At 36.4% G+C, this 22469-nt stretch overlaps 1 protein-coding gene across 5 annotated transcripts in view; it reads right to left on the reverse strand.

The window, feature by feature from the left end:
- The window catches only part of SBF2 (SET binding factor 2), a 470059-nt gene that overhangs the window by 361268 nt on the left and 86322 nt on the right, over positions 1 to 22469 (reverse strand). For all 5 annotated transcript variants that reach the window (XM_059931110.1, XM_059931111.1, XM_059931112.1 and 2 more), the window contains exon 2: positions 18965 to 19050. In XM_059931110.1, coding sequence (XP_059787093.1) covers positions 18965 to 19050 — 86 coding nt within the window. The remainder of the gene's footprint in view (positions 1 to 18964; positions 19051 to 22469) is intronic.

Genomic DNA, 22469 nt, shown 5'->3' on the forward strand with positions numbered 1-22469 from the left:
CAGTGGTCTCAATACCTCAACACACTGATGGCCCAGCCAAGTGGCACGGAGCATCGCTTGGCAAGTTCCACACTAACCTACCACAGCTTATTTGCTCTCAGCCTTCATAAATTCTAATCTATTCCAAGCCAGAGAGCCATCCGAAGCCCCAGAACACCTTTGAAGGTCCTTCATATGGGTTCCTCACTTCCCAGCTCCCTTTGTGCTAGGATGTGGGGAGTGCTATCTTCTGCTCTTTCTTTCTCTTGAGAGACAGAAAGAAATAGTAGCTAATTCTGACCTACACCTTGGACCCTCCTATTTTATTCCTGTTTTAAATCTGGAAGAAAAGCCTCATCTAGCTGCTTGGCAACTGACCACTGAGTGACTTTATTCAGTTAGTGAGCTCTTACCTCCACATATAGGAGTAGCTACCTAAACCAGAGGGCTAAGGTGATTTGAGATTATAAAATACATCAATATTGGTATTTGAAACTTGCCACAGATATTAATATGGTGTGATATGGAGTATATTAACTTCTCATTATACGATGTTCTTGTAATGTTTTCATACCCTTGCAGCACTGCAACTAACACCTCTAAAAATGACTGCCAGAGCAGTAGCAAGAGCTCATGACTCTACTAGCAATAGCTGGCACTAGTTTCCGGTCTCTAATATGATCTGTTACAAAGCTAGCCAAAAATAACGTCCAAAGATTTGTCCGAGTTGAAATTTCTTTTTGAAAAGCAGAAGGCAACTGAATTAAGATCCTAAATGTACATGTACATAGTGTAACATCCAGCAATACATGGACCAGATCCCCATTTAATCACTTTCAACTAGATCATGTGTCTGAAATCGCACTCTTACTATAAAATAATTAAATAGGGTAGGTAAGATTTAACATTCTACCCTGCATATGGTCTAGAAAGTCCAATTTATTAGGTTAAGAGTCTTATATTTGTAATTTACCAACACATCTAAACATTTTAGAACCACCAACTTTTGAAAAAAAGAACATGAGTATGTATATATTTTAATACAAATTTAGAAACAGGATTTCGAAGGAAAAAAACATAGTATTTCCAAGTACAGGAACAACAACTGGAATATTAACCTGAATAGGTCAGGTTAATGTCCTTATAAATTTGTGAAGTAGAACAAGACCCTTGAAGATGATGTGTATAAAACTATGAAGGTGAATATATATACAAGAGCAAGCTTATCGTAACTAAAAAAAATGCTATTAGACTGAATCTGAGGGCATGGGCCACATCTGCCTTATTTACTGTTGTATCCCCAGCACCCAACACATTGTCCAGCACCTAACAGGCACTAAGAACATACTTAAGGATGAATCACTGGAAGCTACATGACCATTTGGCAAGACTATTGTACACAAACTAATTTAACCATCAAAAAGGAGGTTGGAATTTGACCAGGAAACCTTTAAGGTCCTTTCCAAACCCTAAGACCACATGACATTTTTATCATTACCCCAGTGAAGATTTTAAATGAGGGTCACACTTCATTATAGGAAGAACCTTTAGAGAGATGTCTACCAGTTACTAGAGGTTGCATCATAACCCATCAGTCAGTCTTTCTATACAAATCTTTTTCAAGCAGGAAAAAAGAAAGAAAAATGAGTAAAAGAGAATCACTAAACATTACTGATCCTAAAGGACAAATTAACCTTATTTATATATTTCTATATTTTGAAACTAGACAATTAGATTAATCTAAAAAAATGATCAAGTCCATGGATTGTATTAAAAGAATAAATCTTTAAATGCTGTGTTATGCACACTAACAAATAATTAAGGGGGACAATCCCCTGGTATCAAAAGTACATAGAGGGACTTCCCTGGTGGCACAGTGGTTAAGAATCCTCCTGCCAATGCAGGCGACACGGGTTCGAGCCCTGCTCCGGGAAGATCCCACATGCCACGGAGCAACTGAGCCCATGCGCCACAACTACTGAGCCTGCGCTTTAGAGCCCCCGCGTCACAACTGCTGAGCCGGCGCACTGCAACTGCTGAAGCCCACGTGCCCTAGAGCCCGTGCTCCGCAACAAGAGAAGCCACCGCAATGAGAAGCCCACACACCATGATGAAGAGTAGCCCCCGCTCGCCACAACTAGAGGGAAAAGCACACGCACAGCCACGAAGACCCAACGCAGCCAAAAACAAAAAACAAAAAACAAAAAAACAAATATAAATATATTACTTAAAAATATATATATTTAAAAAACAAATATATTTTTTTTAAAGTACATAGAATAATTTTTTCCTTAGAAGCCTCAAATTGGAAAGTCCTGTATCAGTTAAGCAACTGCTCAGTTACAGAATTAATTTAGAAATACATAAGAGCTTTTTTTACTTGTGCCTAACTTGCTTTAATGATAAACTGCAAATGTGTGATACATCTCTCTACTCTTTTCTTTGTCCTTGAATGGAATACAAATATTTTAAAAAATAGTGTATCATATACAAATAGATTGCACACTAAATGTGTAACCTATTTGATTACAGAAAGTTATAACCACGGTCGTGTACAACTCACCTGTCTGAATAATTTTTGGCTACTTTAATCCAAGAAACTAACATCCATCACTACTTCATATTAAAGATATTTTCTGTAATAATTTGGTGAGATTAAAGTATGTAGTTACAATTTGCTTTGTAAAATCAAAAATATGCAAAACTCTAAAAGCTAGTTAACCTAGCTCGTTTGCTTTCCTTAGACTATCTGGCAAGCAGCAACAGGTAACTGGCTGCCTTGGTTACTTATAAACTAATGGGCTACACTGTTCCTGCCAATACTTTCTTATTTTTTAATAGTACTTATCACTTCTCAAGTACCATATAATTTACTTATTCATTATAGTTAGTGTCAGTCCATTCTCTACTATAAATTTAAGTTCTAAGAAGACAGGGATTTTATCTGGTTCACTGCCATATCATCAACACCCATCTCAGTGACTGACACATAGTAAGTGTTCAATAAATATCTGTTAAATGAATGAACTGGCATTAAATCATAGCCAAATTTTCAAAATGGCTATAAATTTTAAAGCAAAATTCTGGACAGATGAGCAAACTACAAAAAAAAAAAAAAAGTGTTTTTCGTAAGTACTCACAAGCTAGCACTTTAATAATCTTTATTTTAAAAATCACCAGATATGATCCAGCAATTCCACTCCTGGGTATATATCCAAAGAAAACAAAAACACTAATTCAAAAAGATGTATGCACCCAATGTCCATAGCAGCATTATTTACAACTGCCAAGATATAGAAGCAACTAAACTGTCCATCAACAGATGAACGGATAAAGAAGACGTGGTATGTATATACCATGGAATACTACTCAGCCATTGAAAAGAATGAAATTTTGCCATTTGCAACAACATGGATGGACTTGGAGGTATTACGCTTAGTGAAATACATCAAACAGAGAAAGACAAATACTATAAGTTATCACTTATATGTGGAATCTAAAAAATAAGACAAACCAGTGACTGTAATAAAAAAGAAACAAATTCATACACACAAAAAAAACCAGTGGTTACCAGTGGGGAGAGAAAGAGGGGCAAGATAAGGGTAAGGGATTAAGAGGTACAAACTACTGTGTATATAATAAATAAGCTACAAATATATATTGTTCAGCACAGGGAACAGGGCCGATATTTTATAGTAACTATAAATGGAGTATAACCTTTAAAAATTGTGAATCACTATGCTGTATACCTGAAACTTACATAATATTGTAAGTCAACTATACCTCAACTTTAAAAATTTTTTTAATTTAATAAAATAAAAATCACCAGAGATCTATATCTAAGTTATTAGTTTCTGGACTCCACCCCTACCCCTTTCCCATGTTAGGAAACAATTCTTCACTTTTAGTAACAGCAGCATCACATCATTCTACTTAAAGTTGTCACCATCACCAAGAGGCAACAACAGGCTGTTCTGTGAAATAAGATTACAGGCATTACCTAGATAGAACAATATTAATATAAGTAAATATTCACGTGAAATTGAAATGCATATTCCAGAAATTTTAAAGAAGCCACATTCAGTTTAAAAGAATTTCTAGCTGATGTAATAAATAGAAAATATCGATATTACTTATGAGCAGGGAGCCTTCCTGTGGCTCTTTTCAGCTCAGAAAATGTCTCTTCTTCCACTTCTCTGACTTGCCATAAAGAAAAACATTTAACCAGAATCCAAGATTCTAACTCATCTTGTTTATCAGTGCTCAGAAGTCTCAGGAAAAGCAGTCACTGCCTGGGGAAAGAGCCCAGTAAACCTCAAACAATGGAAGCCACAAACAATGGAAACCACAATTAATTCATAAATTGATAGCACTTCTCATTTAAGTTTTATAGCAGTTTATTCCTATTTCCAAAGTAAGTACACAATACTGAATTGGAGAAATATACTGAAGATCTTACTAGGCTTAACGAGATCTTCCAGTCAGTTATGAACCCAATAGTAGAATCTAACTTTTTCATTAGAACACTAAGGCTGTCATAATGAAAGTTATTATGAGTTCACTCATACTATGGTGTGTTTCTTGTAAATACGGTCCATCTTTGGAAGAAATAAAAGCTGCTAGCTCCTTAATTACCAAAGATTTGTATCATTAGACCCTTTTGATTTTATTGTTTTAAAGTTAACACTTTTCTATTCATGTCTTTCCAATGCCAGTTAAACCTTCCTAATTAAAATAAGACTTATCTTGTTAATTTTTTTTAAAAGAAGCAGAAAAAAAAAAACCTTTTAAAAAATCAGCTTACCTCATCTAACACAAGAATAGAGTATTTTATTTAGTTTTAGGATAGCTTTAGCAGAGAGTCAAAAGACCAGGGGTTTTTGTTATCATCTCAGCCAATAGTAAGTAGCTATATGACCTGGATTTCAATATCTAATTTTTAACACGAATGGAGATGAATTTCAGCATTTAAAATAAATTCAACTTACCTAAAATTGTCACTTTTCTCTTTAGCTTTCCAAAGCTTGAATTTATACAAATTTTCCCAACTTATAAAATGATCTAAATTTCCACATATATTTCAGATTCTGGATAATTCTTGGCCTAACTTAAAGTATCTTTAAGCTAGCTAGAATTAGCTGTTTAAAGAAATAAACTTTACTAAGGATTGATTATCTTTATGATTAACTTACGAAATATTGGCCCTATTTTTAGCTTTTATTATATTTAAGGAGATGTCAGAAATCATTCTACCATCCCCTTTATGGACACATTTCAGTACAATGCAATAGTAAACTACTGCTGACATAAGTACAAAACAGAAATACTTCGAAGTAAGACGTATATATAGGGGACTACCTTGGTGACTAGTGGTTAAGAATCCGCCTGCCAATGCAGGGGACATGGGTTCCAGCCCTGGTCCGGGAAGAACCCACATGCCACGGAGCAACTAAGCCCGTGCGCCACAACTACTGAGCCTGTGCTCTAGAGCCTGCGAGCCACAACTACTGAGCCCACATGCCACAACTACTGAAGCCTGCATGCCTAGAGCTCGTGCTCCGCAACAAGAGAAGCCACCGCAATGAGAAGCCCGCATACCGCAATGAAGAGGAGCCCCTGCTCACCGCAACTAGAGAAAGCTCGTGCGCAGCAACGAAGACCCAACGCAGGCAAAAATAAAAAATATATAAATAAATAAATTTATTTTTTAAAAAAGACATATATATTACACACACACCCATATATATACACATATATATATACACACACATATACACACACACACATATATACACACACACATATATACACACACACACATATACACACACACACACATATATACACACACACATAATATATATATATAAAATTTCAAGGCATGTCTTGAAAGTAAGGAAAGATAAAATTTACTATAACAGACACAGCCACATCACTGATAGATTTATAACTGATTAATAAACTTTCAGTTCTCAAAGATTAAAAAACTTTTCTTCAGTAAGTTTTGTCAACTTAGTAACTCTCCACCTAAAATTTTGTACATTGGTGATATTATGACTTTTTATAGACACATAAGTACCACTAGAGGCCACCAAATACTTCATTTTTTAAAACTGACACATTTGTTAAGTTATAAGGAAAATGACCATATCCATAGCAGGGAAAGTTCCACATGAATACTCAAAGCACAATACAAACTCAAGAAAAAAGATGTGAACATATTTCATGCAGTAAATAGTATGTCTGGATCACCAAAGAACTTGATTAGAACAAGAACTGGGGTGTGGGGGGATAGATAGTATCAAAATAGCATTCCTTATATACCATTGAAAATAGATTATATGACCTAGAGAGTTGATGTTCTCTAAATAGCTGTTGCCTTTTTTAATCAAATTATATACCTATATATAGGTATATATACTGATACAGACAGATAAATAAAATCCCAGAGTTCAATATTCTTTCCTCCATATCGCAAAGTCTTTCACATATAGTAATGTTTTTATGTTTTAAAGTTGGCTACCATCTATAGCAATTAACATTTTGATAAAGAAGTTCTATTTGTAAAAGTCGCCCCACAGATTTGAATATATCCAAAATTCTGGCTTGACGAAGAAAACCTGGCTCGGCAGAATAGATAACACCTGAGAAAACTTTGCTCTGAGACCCTAGGTGAATTGCTGCTAGAAAGAATCTCCTATGTCCCCTCATTTCTTCCAGTCTCCTCCTCCTCACTAAAGGTAAATAGCAAGAAACAGAAGGTCCAAGTAGGATTCAGAGATTCTGTAGATCCAAGTGAAATCTATGAAACAAAATAGGACTTCTTATTATCCGACTGTCCACCTTTTCTGCATGATGATACACTATTTTTCAAGAGTTTTCAAGCATTCCAGGTAAACTTTATTCATTCATGCTTTTGGTGTTCTAGTTAAAGTCTCTGCTTAACTAAAGGTTGCAAAGATGTTCTCCTAAGTTTTCCTTTAAAAACCTTTATACTTTTAGCTTTTACATTTAGTCTACGATCTACTTCAAATTAATTTTTCTGTAGGGTGTGAGGCAGGGTCAAGGCTATTTTTTTTTTCCAAATGGACATTCAGTTGTTTCAGCACCATTTGTTAACCCTATCTTTTTCACAACTGAATTACCTTGGCAACTTTATTGAATATATATTTACCATAATGTGTGTGTTTGCTTCTAGACTGTAGCATGGATCTACAAAAGACAATCCTTAAGCCAATACCACATTTGAATACTGAGCTCTATAGTATGCCTTGAAACCAGGTAGTACAAGTCCTCCAACTTTGTTCTTTCTTCTCCAAATTGCTTTGGCTACTTGCTATACAATGTGTCTTAGAGATTGATTCACGTCACTGAATAAAGCTCTAGGTCATATTTTTCTAAAAAGTTTTTAATAGTAGTAAAATATACATAACATAAAATTTATCATCTTAACCATTTTTAAATGTGCAGTTCAGTAGTGTCAAGTACATTCATATTGTCTTGCAATCACTCTCCAGAACACTTTTCATCTTGCAAAACTGAAAATCTATACCCATAGACTTAGCATAATGTCCTCAAGGTTCATCCATGTTGTAGCACGTGTCAGAATCTCCTTCATTTTTAAGGCTGAATAATATTTCATTGTATGTATATACCACATTTTGTTTATCCATTTATCTGTCAGTGGATACTTGGATTGCCTTTGGCTGTGGTGAATAATGCCACTATGAACGTGTGAACAAAAAATCTATTTGAGTCCCTGCTTTCAGTTCTTTTGGGTATATACCCAGAAGTGAAATTGCTGGACCATACAGTAATTCTGTTCTCAATTTTTTGAGGAACCGCCCTATCATTTTCCATGGTATCTGCACCATTTTACATTCCCACCAACAGTACACAAGGGCTGTAATTTCTCCACATCTTTGCCAGCACTTTGTGTTTTTTTATATTAGTCATCGTAATAGGTATGAAGTGGTATCTCACTGTTGTTTTGATTTGCGTTTCCCTAATGGTTAGTGACATTAGCGTCTTTTCATCTGCTTGTTGGCCATCTTCTTCTATCTCATACTTTTTAACAGTTGCATTATATTCTGATGAATGACTGTGGCACTACTAATTCAATCAGTCACCTACTGATGGACATTTAGGTAGTTTCCAATTTTTTGCCATGGATAACTTTACACATGCATATGTAGAAGTAACCATAAAAATCAATTTGTTCAGGATGCATGTTTTCCGATTCACTACCTTTCACTCTCAAAAGCATTCTGGTTTGAATAATATATATTATTTATCGAAGTGTCAGTTCTGCTATAGGACAAATTGCTACAAGTGAAATTAGGCAAGAACTAACTTTGATTAACCTTCCAAGGCTATTTGTTACCAGAACCCACCCCACATTAGAAGTCCGGTATTAGAAAGAGATACCAAAATATGGCTTAGCTCTGTCTGAGACGTGTAGGCTATACACTTAGATTACAGGAGTTGCAGAAAACAATAATCAAAGGCATGACTAGGATGCAAGTACAAAAGACTGACAGAATAGTGATACCATCACTTCCCAGAGAAAACAAAATACCCAAAAAATGAAAACTGAATCTTACAGAAAGTCTGTAGTAAGGGGGCCACAAAAACAAAATAAAACAAAAATAGGGAAAAATGGAAGAGAATTAACTGACATTAAGAGAAAATTAGGATGATGAAGACTGTTGTATTTTCTCTGACACCAAGTATGTGTTTTTTCCCAATACCAACTGGGTGTCCAACAATTCAATTCATTTATGACACTAACTTCCCAGAGTCAGTGCAGACCCCACAATCAAGGGGTCAGGGCTCTGCCCCACAAGACTGCCCTCACTTCAGATGCCAGCTGCAAAAGGGATGACCAAGTTATCCACACTTCTGCCTGCAGACTACAAATTCAGAGGCTCACATGACTGTCCCCCTCAGGTTCAATAATTCACTAGGACAGCTCACTGAACTCAGGAAAACACTTTACCCACACTTACCAGTTTACTGTAAAGTATATAACTCAAAAAGAGCCAAACAGAAGAGATATATAAGTCAAGGTATGGAGGGAGGGGGTGACACAGAGCCTCCACACCTTCTCCAAGCACACTACCTTCCCAGCACATAGATGTGTTCACCAACTTGGAAGATCTCTACATCCCTTCATCTAGGGGTTTTTATGGAAGCTTCTTTAGGTAAGCATGATTGATTAGCTCATTGGCCACTGGTGATTGAACTCAATCTCCAGCCCCTCTCCCCTCCCCAGTGGGGCTGAAATTTCCAACCCTCTAACCACATGGTTGGTTCCTGTGGCACATCAGCCCCCTTCCTGAAGCTACCTAGGGTTCCCTAAATTCATAAGCCATCTCATTAGCATACAAAAGACAGTAAATTCCAAAGATTTCAGGAACTTTGTGCCAGGAACTGAGACAAAAACTAAATACAGTATTCATTTTTTATTTTACCACAAAGACTGAATGAGTGATGTCAAAAAATAAAGTGGTCACGGAGAATTAAGATAAGGGAAAAGACCTTTGAATTTCAGCAAGAACACTGTGGCAGAAGAAAGGTAGTTGTTCACTAAATCTGTTTCACTTTTCTCCTAGGCACCCATCTAGGCTTTATTTGCCAAACTCCCATTACAGTTAACTGTGGTTAAATGACTGATTTCTGATGAATGGAACAGGATAGAAGTGATATATACAGCCTCCCAGGCCTACCCCATAAAACCCACCTCCATGCTTTCTTTTACTACTCTGCCAACTGAATGCTGATGCCCAAGATGACCCTGAGAACCACACTTTGAAGACAGCAAACCACACTTCTGTCTACCCCACTGCCACTAATCAAGTAAGTGATTATGCAAGTAAGAAGAAAAAAGCTTGTTTCATTCTAGCCACTAAGGCTTCAAGGTTCACCTATTATAACATCTAGTATTTATTACCTTAATGAATTCAGAAAATATTACTAAACTTCAACTTTGTGATTTCAGAATGGAGAGGACATAAACTGTACTTCAGAATAAACCTCTGAAATGTGGGTGAGATGGATGTAAGAGATGCGAGTGGACAGCAAGAAATCATAACATTATAGTTTATTAAAATATTAATAGACAATCACCTGATAACAGTCCTGTAGGAAAAATCAGTATTATCAGAAAGATAAATTAACTTTGCTTAAGATTTTAAAGTTTCTGATCCCATATTGCTTCCATAGTACCACACCAGTCTCTTACAGAAATGGAGACAGCAAATGAAGAAGAATCATTTGAAACATTTTATAATGAAGAAGAAATAGGATAATAGCTACGAGGTAAACTCAAGAAAAGACTTTTTAAAGTTAATACTTGGGATCAATGGAAAATGAAGAACAGAACAAGGAACTGGACATTAAAAAGTATAGAATAACCCACAGCGGTGATATGACAGACAATTACATGAGAGATCAGCAGCAGTATTCTGTGTGGTAACGGGGCCAGGCTGTTTGCAAACAACATGAATTTGTAGTAGGTCAGGCTTGTGTACTGTAGTTCCACATTTTCTTCAGGAAGTTCACTATGGCGTCAAAGCATTAGGGATAGCAGGACCCCAACATGGCAAGAAAACCTTTCCTGAGGTGGTTCTGAGAGCACACCATGGAGACTGGGTAGGTGATTCTCTAGCATAACTGAGGCTATCAATACATTAGTAAAATAAGCAGAATTGTAAGCTACTGAAAGTCTAGTACAGTATAACAAACCACCTCAGTAAGCATCAAGGAATGTGAGAAGAATAACACCAAGACGGACTAGCTTCTACCTCGGAGATGTTGAGAGAATCCACTATCTCAGATGCATCCTCTAGACTCCATCTACAGGATGGAGTTCCTACCTGCTATGCAGTTTTATTACTTCAAAGAGACAACTGTGTCTTTGGGAGTAGGAAACAAAAATGTGAGCTCAAACCACCACTTTCCAGCTTAAACCCCATTTGTATCCACTTGCTTTGTTGTGAACATAACTTTAAAAGTCCTTTTTGTAGTCCTTAGTATGTTTCAAAAGCCATGTCTTCATGAAACAACCTAAATATCCATTGACAGAGGAATGGATAAAGAAGATGAGGTACATATATACAATGGAATACTACTCAGTCATAAAAAAAGAACAAAATAATACGATTTGCAGCAACATGGATGCAACTGGAGATTATCATACTAAGTAAGTCAGAAAGAGAAAGACAAATACCATATGATATCACTTACATGTGTAATCTAAAATATGGCACAAATGAACCTATCTATGAAACAGAAACAGACGCACAGACACAGAGAACAGACTTGTGGTTGCCATGGGGGGGTGGTGGTATGGGAGTGATGGACTGGGAGTATGGGGTTAGCAGACACAAACTATTATACATAGAATGGATAAACAACAAGGTCCTACTGTATAGCACAGGGAACTACATTCAATATCCTGGGATAGACCATAATGGAATAGAATATAAAACAGAATGTATTTATATGTATAACTGAGTCACTTTGCTGTATAGCAGAAATTAACACAACACTGTACATCAACTATACTTCAAAAAAAAATAAATTTAAAAAAGCCATGCATACTTCATAGCAATGTTCTTGTTTTCAGCCTCAACTCTATGCAAAATCAAGAGTTCTTCCACACATCCTTTACACCAGCTTTAAAACTAAATTCATCACCAAGCACCCTACCTCAGCACAGAGGCTTTAGACGCTACCTACAGTATCTTTCATAGGTCTCATTTATAATTATAAATTTTTAATTTTTAACTGTCTTCTTATATTTCTCAAATCTCTCTGGCTGGGAAAGTATCCGGCCTATCTTTATTTTAAATATTACTTATACAGCTAGTTTTTTACACTCACATGCAGGACCTACATTTTCACCTATTATATTTAATCCTCTTATATAAAGGGCCCATAACTCCAGCCTTTTAAAATCTTTGTGAACCCTGATTCTGTCATCCAGTATGTTCACTACCTTTCTCATTCTCCTTTCACACATATTCCTCTACAAAGAGGGGAGAAAATTCTCTTCCGTCTTTTCTACACTCAGTTTCCTGACCAAACAGTATTTATATCTAGGTCAGATGGACAACTGTTAGCTCATTTGCGGTATTCAATGCATTCTAAACAACTTAAAGAATTAAAATATTACGTGATACTTATACTTACTTCTCTGCCCTCAAATAGCATCCCATACTAAGGCTACTTCTCCTATGTTACAACTGCAGAATGCTGAATACAAGATTTTTTTACCTCTTCTCCCCAATCTATACTTATAATTACAGAAAACTGGATTCATATTGAAGGTAGTCAAATCATTAGTCTATAACTTAAATAAATGAACTAATATCTTAAGAACCTCAAATTTAGAAATTCTAATGACACGGTTAATCCTCTTTTACTCAAGCCACAACATCTTTTATCACAGTACTTTAGTCTTCAAAAAAATCAGGAAGATTTACAAATGCCTCAGTGCAGGCATTCCCTAGTGAAGATTGTGGCATGTTTTCTGAATTATGATATAAAAAAATTCACTTTTGAGACAGGGCATCTTTAAAAAGAGCTAGTGCCTAAACAATACTATTTTGTTGATGCCCAAAACCAAGCCAATAAAAATATTTCTTCCCATAATCAGAAATAGATTGCTAGCCATAGAATGCCTCTGCAAAACAATTCTTAAATTTTCTTTGAAATATTGTCTCTAAAATTAACTGAAACTTTATTTATATGACTGTCTGTGGTTTCCATGTACGCCTAAAAGGCACAAGAAAAAGATAAAAATATCCCAGAATTGGAAAAGCAGTCATTATGTTTGGTTTAGCTTATTTTCATATTTTTATTTTTAAAAACCATCCAAATTAAAGTTCAGCATTTCTCAATAGAAGAAAAGAAAGAGAAGGCAATTTCTTTACACAAAAGCAGCAAGACTAAATTCAGCATCCTCTAAATTAAATTTGGGATTTGACTTATTAGCAAATGAATGCCTTAAATCCTTTCCCACAAGTCATAAAGTTTAGTCTTCAGTCTGAACAGAATTACCTTTCATTTATTTTTTTTTCATGGAAAGGAATTTTACTTTAAGTATAGCAGTGTGTACACGTCAATCCCAAACTCCCAATCTATCCCTCCCCCCAGGTGACCATAAGTGCATTCTCTAAATCTCTCAATCTGTTTCTGTTTTGTTCATATAAGTTCATTTGTATCATTTTTTTTAGATTTTTTTTAGGTTCCCCATATAAGTGATATCATATGATATTTGTCTTTGTCTGACTTACCAATACTTCACTTAGTATGATAATCTCCAGGTCCATCCACGTTGCTGCAAATGGCATTATTTCATTCTTTTTAATGGCTGAGTAATATTCCATGGTATATATGTATACATCCTCTTTATCCATTCATCTGTTGCTCCTATGTCTTGGCTTGTGGGCATATATCCGGAGAAAAACATAGTTTGAAAGGATACGTGCACCCCAATGTTCATTGCAGCACTGTTTACAATACCTTTCATTTAGAATTTAAATACATCAAATACTTGTTGTGTGGGCAGGAAAGATGGCAACAGAAAATAATTTCAACTCTAATACTATGCTCTGAACCCAGGTTTATTCTCCAATAAAATAAGTGAAGTTGGTTTCTAATAACACAGCATTCTTTTTTTTTTTTTAAACATCTTTACTGGAGTATAATTGCTTTACAATGGTGTGTTAGTTTCTGCTTTATAACAAAATGAATCAGCTATACATATACATATATCCCCAAATCCCCTGCCTCTTGCATCTCCCTCCCACCCTCCCTATCCCACCCCTCTAGGTGGTCACAAAGCACTGAGCTGAGCTGATCTCCCTGTGCTATGTGGCTGCTTCCCACTAGCTATCTATTTTACATTTGGTAGTGTATATATGTCCATGCCACTCTCTCACTTCGTCCCAGCTTACCCTTCCTCCTCCCTGTGTCCTCAAGTCCATTCTCTACGCCTGCGTCTTTATTCCTGTCCTGCCCCTAAGTTCTTCAGAACCAATTTTTTTTTTTTTAAGATTCCATATATATGTGTTAGCATACAGTATTTGCTTTTCTCTTTCTGACTTACTTCACTCTGTATGACAGACTCTAGGTCCATCCACCTCACTACAAATAAGCCAATTTCGTTTCTTTTTATGGCTGAATAATATTCCATTGTATATATGCACCACATCTTCTTTATCCATCCATCTGTCGACGGACACTTAGGTTGCTTCCATGTCCTGGCTATTGTAAATAGAGCTGCAATGAACATTGTGATACAAGACTCTTTTTGAATTATGGTTTTCTCAGGGTATATGCCCAGTAGTGGGATTGCTAGGTTGAATGGCAGTTCTATTTTTAGTTTTGTAAGGAACCTCCATACTGTTCTCTATAGTGGCTATATCAATTTACATTCCCACCAACAGTGCAAGAGGGTTCCCTTTTCTCCACACCCTCTCCAGCATTTACTGTTTGTAGATTTTTTGATGATGGCCATTCTGACTGGTATGAGGTGATACCTCATTGTAGTTTTGATTTGCATTTCTCTAATGATTAGTGATGTTGAGCATTCTTTCATGTGTTTGTTGGCAATCTGTATATCTTCTTTGGAGACATGTCTATTTAAGTCTTCTGTCCATTTTTGGATTGGGTTGTTTGTTTTTTTGATATTGAGCTGCATGAGCTGCTTGTAAATTTTGGAGATTAATCCTTTGTCAGTTGCTTCATTTGCAAATATTTTCTCCCATTCTGAGGGTTGTCTTTTCGTCTTGTTTATGGTTTCCTTTGCTGGGCAAAAACCTTTAAGTTTCATTAGGTCCCATTTGTTTATTTTTGTTTTTATTTCCATTTCTCTAGGAGGTGGGTCAAAAAGGATCTTGCTGCGATTTATGTCATAGAGTGTTCTGCCTATGTTTTCCTCTAAGAGTTTTATAGTGTCTGGCCTTACATTTAGGTCTTTGATCCATTTTGAGTTTATTTTTGTGTATGGTGTTAGGGAGTGTTCTAATTTCATTCTTTTACATGTAGCTGTCCGGTTTTCCCAGCAGTACTTATTGAAGAGGCAACACAGCATTCTTTTAACACAGCATGCTTTTAACATTTCTGAACCTCAGTTCTTCCAAATTATAGAATCCTGTTTTCAGATCTTGCATTTACATTAAAGTCCAAATGCTAACCATAGCTTAAAGTGTCACTCTCAGAATACTCTCAGATCTTGGCTGAGACTAAGAGTCAAAAAACCTGGGTTTGAATGCTAGCTCTGCTGCATCTGAGCTGCTAGACCTTAGTGAAACTGTTTAAACTTCCTAATCCTCAATTTACCTACCTTTAAATTAGATATACTACCTCTAATCATCTAATTTGTGAGTTCATCACAGTCTGTGAATTGTATGTAACTGTTAGATATTAACATTAATGTTACATGCTAAAAACTTGTTCCGCTACTACCACCTTGGTAGGGTAAGATTTTTTTCCATGTAAATCATCACAAAAGGGTCACTACCACCCTGGAATCAAAAAACCACCTAGGCTCTGAGCCAAATCACCTTCAATTAGACTAAAATTTTATTAGGCCTATCTCTGGTCTTGAAGTTGCAAGAGTTGCTCTAGATTACACAGTATATCACAGTTATTCAAGTTATTGCTGTTAATATGCAGAATAGTTGCACCTCCCTAACATATAAAGTAAAGCACAAAGCCATAAATAATAAGACAACAAAAATTTAACAGTCAATGATTCTATTATGTTTTTAAAATGGGCTTTGGGGACCTCTCTGGCGGTCCAGTGGATAAGACTCCGCGCTTCCACTACAGGGGCACGGGTTCCATCCCTGGTCGGGGAGCTAAGATCCCAGGTGCCACACAGCGCAGCCAAAAGATAAAAAAATAAAATAAAATAAAATAAAATAATTTTTTAAATAAAAAATAAAAATGGGCTTTGTTAGATAAACAGATTTATTCTGTACCTGACAAAGCACAACAGACATTAGAGGATGAGAATTGCTATCAATTATGAAAAAATTCCCAATGTAATCCAGCACATCAAATATTCTTTAAATATTAATCTGGCTCCCAAAATCTTGAAATGCTTCACGAAGAATCAGCCAAGATGTCATCTAGGAAAATCTTAGGTGAGGAAAAGTTATGCTACCTCTTAACACCTCGGTTTCACCAATCCAGCGGCACACGGCTCTACTTGTTATTGGAGAGACACTGACAGCACTTGAACATGGGAGTGTCTGTCACACAAAGAAAAAATATCCATTTACTAAGTATTAAAATCAACATGTGTCTCTCCATCACTACTGGAGAAATATCAGAGGCATCACAGTATCTATGCCTTAGCTTTCAAAACACAAAAATTATTCCTTCTCAGTCATAGCTAAATAGCTAGAGTCAAATCATGATCTCTCTCTGACCCAATAATGTCTGCTGTTCTTGAAATTTATGAAGGTGGTTCACTGTTCATATTGTCAAACTGATGTAGTTTATATCCATCCACACATTGATGTGAGGGGAGGTAGGAACTCACAAAAAGTTCTAAAAGGCCTCCAGTACCAAAATTTTCCCCTTTTAATCATTACTAAAAAGGACAGTGAAGCAGAGTTTAAAAGCTTTAATAGTACAAACACCAGTTATCCACACCATAAGACCAATTACTACTATTTGCAGGCATGTGGAAGAGAAGAGAAAGGAATACAAGGGCTCTCTTAAAAACCTACTTTTCTCCTCCACCTGTGTGGTAACTTTTACCTTACCCAGAACACTTGACTTCTGACACTTCTAGTCACCCAGTGTGGGGTTTTTTTTTCCCCAAAACAAGCAATTATCCACAACACCTGCTGGGTGTCCTACAATTTTACAATTTAACTCACTGATTAAGGTTAAGGGCTCAGTCCCACAAGACTGACCCCCACTTCAGATATCAATCGCAAGTAGGTTGTACAGTACTACAACTTCTGTACAACTTGGCTATAAATCGGAGGTTCCCGTGACCTCCATCCCTTTGGATTCAATTAATTTACTCAAGTGGCTCATAGAGCTTGGGAAAACATTTTACTTACATTATCCAGTTTATTAAAGAATATGATAAGGAATACAGATGAACAGCCAGATGAAGAGATACATAGAGTGAGGTCTGGGAGGGTCCCAAGCATATGAATTTCTCTCTCTGTACAGTTGGGGTGCATCGCCCTCCCAGTAGGTGCATGTTTCACCAACCTGGAAGCTCTCCGAATCCCAACTTTGGGGACTTTTATGGTGACGTCGTCACATAGGCATGATCAATCATTAATTCCATTTTCAGCCCTTCTCCCTTTTCAAGAGAATAGCAGATGGGGCTGAAAATTCCAAGCTTCTAATCATGGCTTGGTCTTTCCAGTGACCAGCCCCCATCCAGGAGCCATCCAGGAGCCCACCCAGAGTCACCTCATTAGAACAAAAGACATTCATATCACCCAGGAACTTACAAAGGTTTCAGGAACCCTGTGTCAGGAACCGGGATCAAAGACACTCATATCACTTAGGAAATCAGACGGACTTCAGAAGCTCTGTGCCAGGAACTGGGGGCAGAGACCACTATGTATTTTCTATTATCTCAAAGATCCTCACATTCTTTCCCCATTTTTAATGCCTAAACTCAAGATTTACCCTCTCTGTGTGTCTACAGAACCCACAGCCTTCTTTACAAAACTGGGTTTAACAATCAAAATTAAGCATTTAGAAATGTACCTTTTATCCTCAGCGAGGCAGAAATGGACAGTCATTTGCTAGGATAAGAAAATTCATAATTTTCAACATCAGTTTTATTCCTAATAAATATTTCTGATCCAGGCTAACAAGAGAATGAACAATTCTTCCTCTGGGGGAGGTGCTGCAATATGTCAAACAAACAGCAACAATGACAGCAACAATAATAACGTTAACAAGCTACCTCATTTATTGAGCACTTACTTTACGGAAGACACTGTTCTAAGCATTTTATTTATATTTTTCCCATTTTATCTTTGCAGTAACCCTATGAGATTAGTATTATCATTATCCTCATTTTATAGATGAAGACGGCTATTCAAGAAGTTAAGGAACTTGTCAGAAGTCATACCGTACAGGTGGGATTTCAACCCAGGCAGTCTCCTCTTCATTGTCATATTATACCAAATGATCGCTCAACAAGAACTGCTTTGACGAACACTGCTCATGTATATGTGTGTGTGTGTAAACATACAAACAATATAAGTGAATACACAAACATACATACATACACACATATATGCACTCTCTAAACTTTACAGTCATATTGAAAAATACTTTAGTGATCATCTTTTCAGTCTCTCATTTTACCACCATAGATCCACCGCCAGATAGAATGTGCTGGTCATCACAAATTATGCTCAACCATTAAATTCCTTTAAAATGGCTGACAAAAATAAAGCAGTTGAATTGCACTATTATAAAGCAACACACAAATTCTGTAACTGGAAAGAAAGAATTCAGATTTTGATTTCAAGGCCAAACTCAAACCATGACTGGTCACTATTAAACCAACCTTTGGTTTTGTTTGTCTGTGTTTTTGTTTAGTTTTCACTAAAACAACAACCTAGAAATTTTCAGAAAAAAATATAATAAATATTTGATTAGTGACACACTATCACTGAAGCTACTAGGCTAAGATTTTGACTAAAAGAATCAGAGGAATTTTTCAGCTTCCAGGTATATAAAAATCATTTATTTCATCTTTAATATTAAACAGAAGATTAAACAGGAAAAAGAACAGCAAAAAAGACATTCCAAAATCAGTATATTCAAAGTTTACCGTATTAGGGTGATTATTTCTAATAATGTGTTACAGTTAAATCACCAAATTATTTAAAAGTAACTGCAACATAAACATAACCATAAATGAAACATGAAAAGAAAAATATCATTATAAAAGTACAATAAAACAATACCAACTTACCAGTTCAACTCCCTGTGGAAAAGGTGTATCATCCCAGTCCTTCTGTGGAAACCTCTGGATTATTTTCCCCAGACCTGCTCCTGACCCTATTAATAAAATCAAAGTGAATTAGGTTATAGGGTACTTAAAAATCTGAATACTCATTATATTAATACTTATTTCTAAATGAATATTTGTTGAATAAATTGATATACTGATTAAACATTTTCAAGTTTTAAAGGGTCTAAAACTACCTTCTAAACATAACACTGAAATGATAGGCAATCCCTATCCTATAGACTCTCAAAAGAGTAACACGTATGAAAAGCTAGGAAGAACAGACAGAGGCACTGAAATTGGAGTCTCCACACCACGGGAGCAACTGCACTTTGTTCCCAGTAAGGAAAGCCGTCTTCTCAGTATCTCAAGTTGATATTTAAGAACTTTTCTATGGAGACAAAGTAATTTTAAGTGACAAATGAAATGGTACCATTAGCACTAAGCTTCAGTTATGGGTTATAAGCACTGTTCTGGGTTAAATAAAGATTTTTAGAGTGGCCTGGGAACTTGACCATTGTCTAGACAGGGTTTCTCAACATCAGCACTACTGACATTTTGGGCCAGATAATTCCTTGTTGGGTTGGAGGCAGGGGGCTGGGAGCTATCCCGTGCATTATAGGATGTTTAGCAACATCCTTAGCTTCACTAGCTTCACTAGAAGTTAATAAGCACCCCACCTACAATCACCAAGTTGTTACAACCAAAAATGTTTCCAGGTCATTGTCAAATGTGCTCTCGGGGGGCAAAAATGCCTCTGGTTGAAAACCATTGGACTATATATAGCATTATTGTTATAAAATTACCCTGTGACACTAAAAACCAGATCAACTTAAAATTGAACTTTGGGGATATAATCTGTGAGTAATTTGAGGCTAGAGAGTACATGTTAGGTCTAAATTGCTTTCTGCCATACTTTTAAAAAAATATATTTATTTATTTATTTGGCTGCACCAGGTCTTAGTTGCCCCAAGCAGGACCTTCGTTGCCGTGTGCGCGATCTTTTAGTTGCAGCATGTGGGCTCTCAGTTGCAGCATGCAGGATCTAGTTCCTTGACCAGAGATCGAACCCGGGCCCCCTGCATTGGGGGCACAGAGTCTTAACCACTGGACCACCAGGGAAGTCCCTCTGCAATACTTTTTAAGAGCTTCATGTGTTTGCATGTTCTACATGTTGTTCCAACTCACTTTGAAGTAAAAGCAACAACATTCTGATTATTTGGACATCTAAGTAAAGGAAACCTTAACACCTGATTCAAAATTTTTTTTTCTTCACTGATAGCTTCATTATTTTTTAAATTTTTTAAATAGATCTTTATTGGAGTATAATTGCTTCACAATACTGTGTTAGTTTGTGTTACACAACAAAGCGAATCAGCCATATGCATACACGTCCCCACATCCCCTCTCTCTTGAGCCTCTCTCCCATCCTCCCTATCCCACCCCTGTAGGTCATCGCAAAGCACTGAGCTGATCTCCCTGTGCTATGCTGCGGCTTCCCACCAGCCAACTATTTTATATTGGTAGTGTGTATGTAGACGCTACTGTCACTTTGCCCCAGCTTCGCCCTCCCACCCCATGTCCTCAAGTCCATTTTCTATGTCTACCTCTTTATTCCTGCCCTGCAACTAGGTTCATCAGTACCATTTTTTTTTTTTTAGATTCCATATATATGCGTTAGCATACGATATTTGTTTTTTCTCTTTCTGACTTTCTTCACTCTGTATGACAGACTCTAGGTCCATCCACCTCACTACAAATAACTCAATTTTGTTTCTTTTTATGGCTGAGTAATATTCCATTGTATATATGTGCCAAATCGTCTTTATCTATTTATCTGTCGATGGACATTTAGGTTGCTTCCACGTCCTGGCTATTGTAAATAGTGCTGCAATGAACATTGTAGTACATGTCTCTTTTTGAATTATGCTTTTCTCAGGGTATATGCCCAGTAGTGGGATTGCTGGGTCATATGGTAGTTCTGTTTTTAGTTTTGTAAGGAACCTCCATACTGTTCTCCATAGTGGCTATATCAATTTACATTCCCACCAACAGTGCAAGAGAGTTCCCTTTTCACCACACCCTTTCCAGCATTTATTGTTTCTAGATTTTTTGATAATGGCCATTCTGACCGGTGTGAGGTGATACCTCATTGTAGTTTTGATTTGCATTTCTCTAATAATTAGTGATGTTGAGCATCTTTTCATGTGCCTCTTGGCCATCTGTATGTCTGCCTTGGTGAAATGTCTATTTAGATCTTCTGCCGATTTTTTAACTGGATTGTTTGTTTTTTTGATATTGAGCTCCATGAGCTGTTTGTATATTTTGGAGAGTAATCCTTTGTCTGTCGTTTCATTTGCAAATATTTTCTCCCATTCTGAGGGTTGTCTTTTTGTCTTGTTTATGGTTTCCTTTGCTGTGCAAAAGCTTTTAAGTTTAATTAAGTCTCATCTGTTTATTTTTGTTTTTATTTCCATTACTCTAGGAGGTGGGTCAGAAAAGATCTTGCTGTGATTTATGTCAAAGCATGTTTTTCCTTTGTTTTCCTCTAAGAGTTTTATAGTGTCTGGCCTTACATTTAAGTCTTTAATCCATTTGGAGTTTATTTTTGTGTATGGTGTTAGGGAGTGTTCTAATTTCATTCTTTTACATGTAGCTGTCCAGTTTTCCCAGCACCACTTATTGAAAAGGCTGTCTTTTCTCCATTTTATGTTCTTGCCTCCTTTGTAGTAAATTAGGTGCCCACATGTGAGTGGGTTTATCTCTGGGCATTCTATCTTGTACCACTGATCTATATTTCTGGTTTTGTGCCACTGCCATACTGTCCTGATTACTGTAGCTTTGTGGTATAGTTTGAAGTTGGGGAGCCTGATTCCTCCAAGTCCGTTTTTCTTTCTCAAGGTTGCTTTGGCTATTCGGGGTCTTTTGTGTTTCCATACGAATTGTAAAATTTTTTGTTCTAATTCTGTGAAGAATGCCATTGGTAGTTTGATAGGGATTGCACTGAATCTGTAGATTGCTTTGGGTCTTATAGTCATTTTCACAATATTGATTCTTCCAATCCAAGAACATGGTATATTTCTCCATCTGTTTATGTCATCTTTGATTTCTTTCATCAGTGTTCTATAGTTTTCTGAGTACAAGTATTTTGCCTCCTTAGGCAGGTTTATTCCTAGGTATTTTATTCTTTTGGTTGCAATGGTAAATGGGAGTGTTCCCTTAATTTCTCTTTCTGATTTTTCGTTGTTGGTGTATAGGAATACCAGAGATTTCTGTGTATTAATTTTGTATCCTGCAACCTTACCAAATTCATTGAATAGTTCTAGTAGTTTTCTGGTAGCATGTTTAGGATTTTCTATGGATAGTATCATGTCATCAGCAAACAGTGACAGTTTTACTTCTTCTTTTCCAATTTGTATTCCTTTTATTTCTTTTTCTTCTCTGACTGCTGTGTTTAGGACTTCCAAAA

This window comes from Balaenoptera ricei, chromosome 8 (assembly GCF_028023285.1).
Source record: "Balaenoptera ricei isolate mBalRic1 chromosome 8, mBalRic1.hap2, whole genome shotgun sequence".
NCBI classification, from domain to species: domain Eukaryota; kingdom Metazoa; phylum Chordata; class Mammalia; order Artiodactyla; family Balaenopteridae; genus Balaenoptera; species Balaenoptera ricei.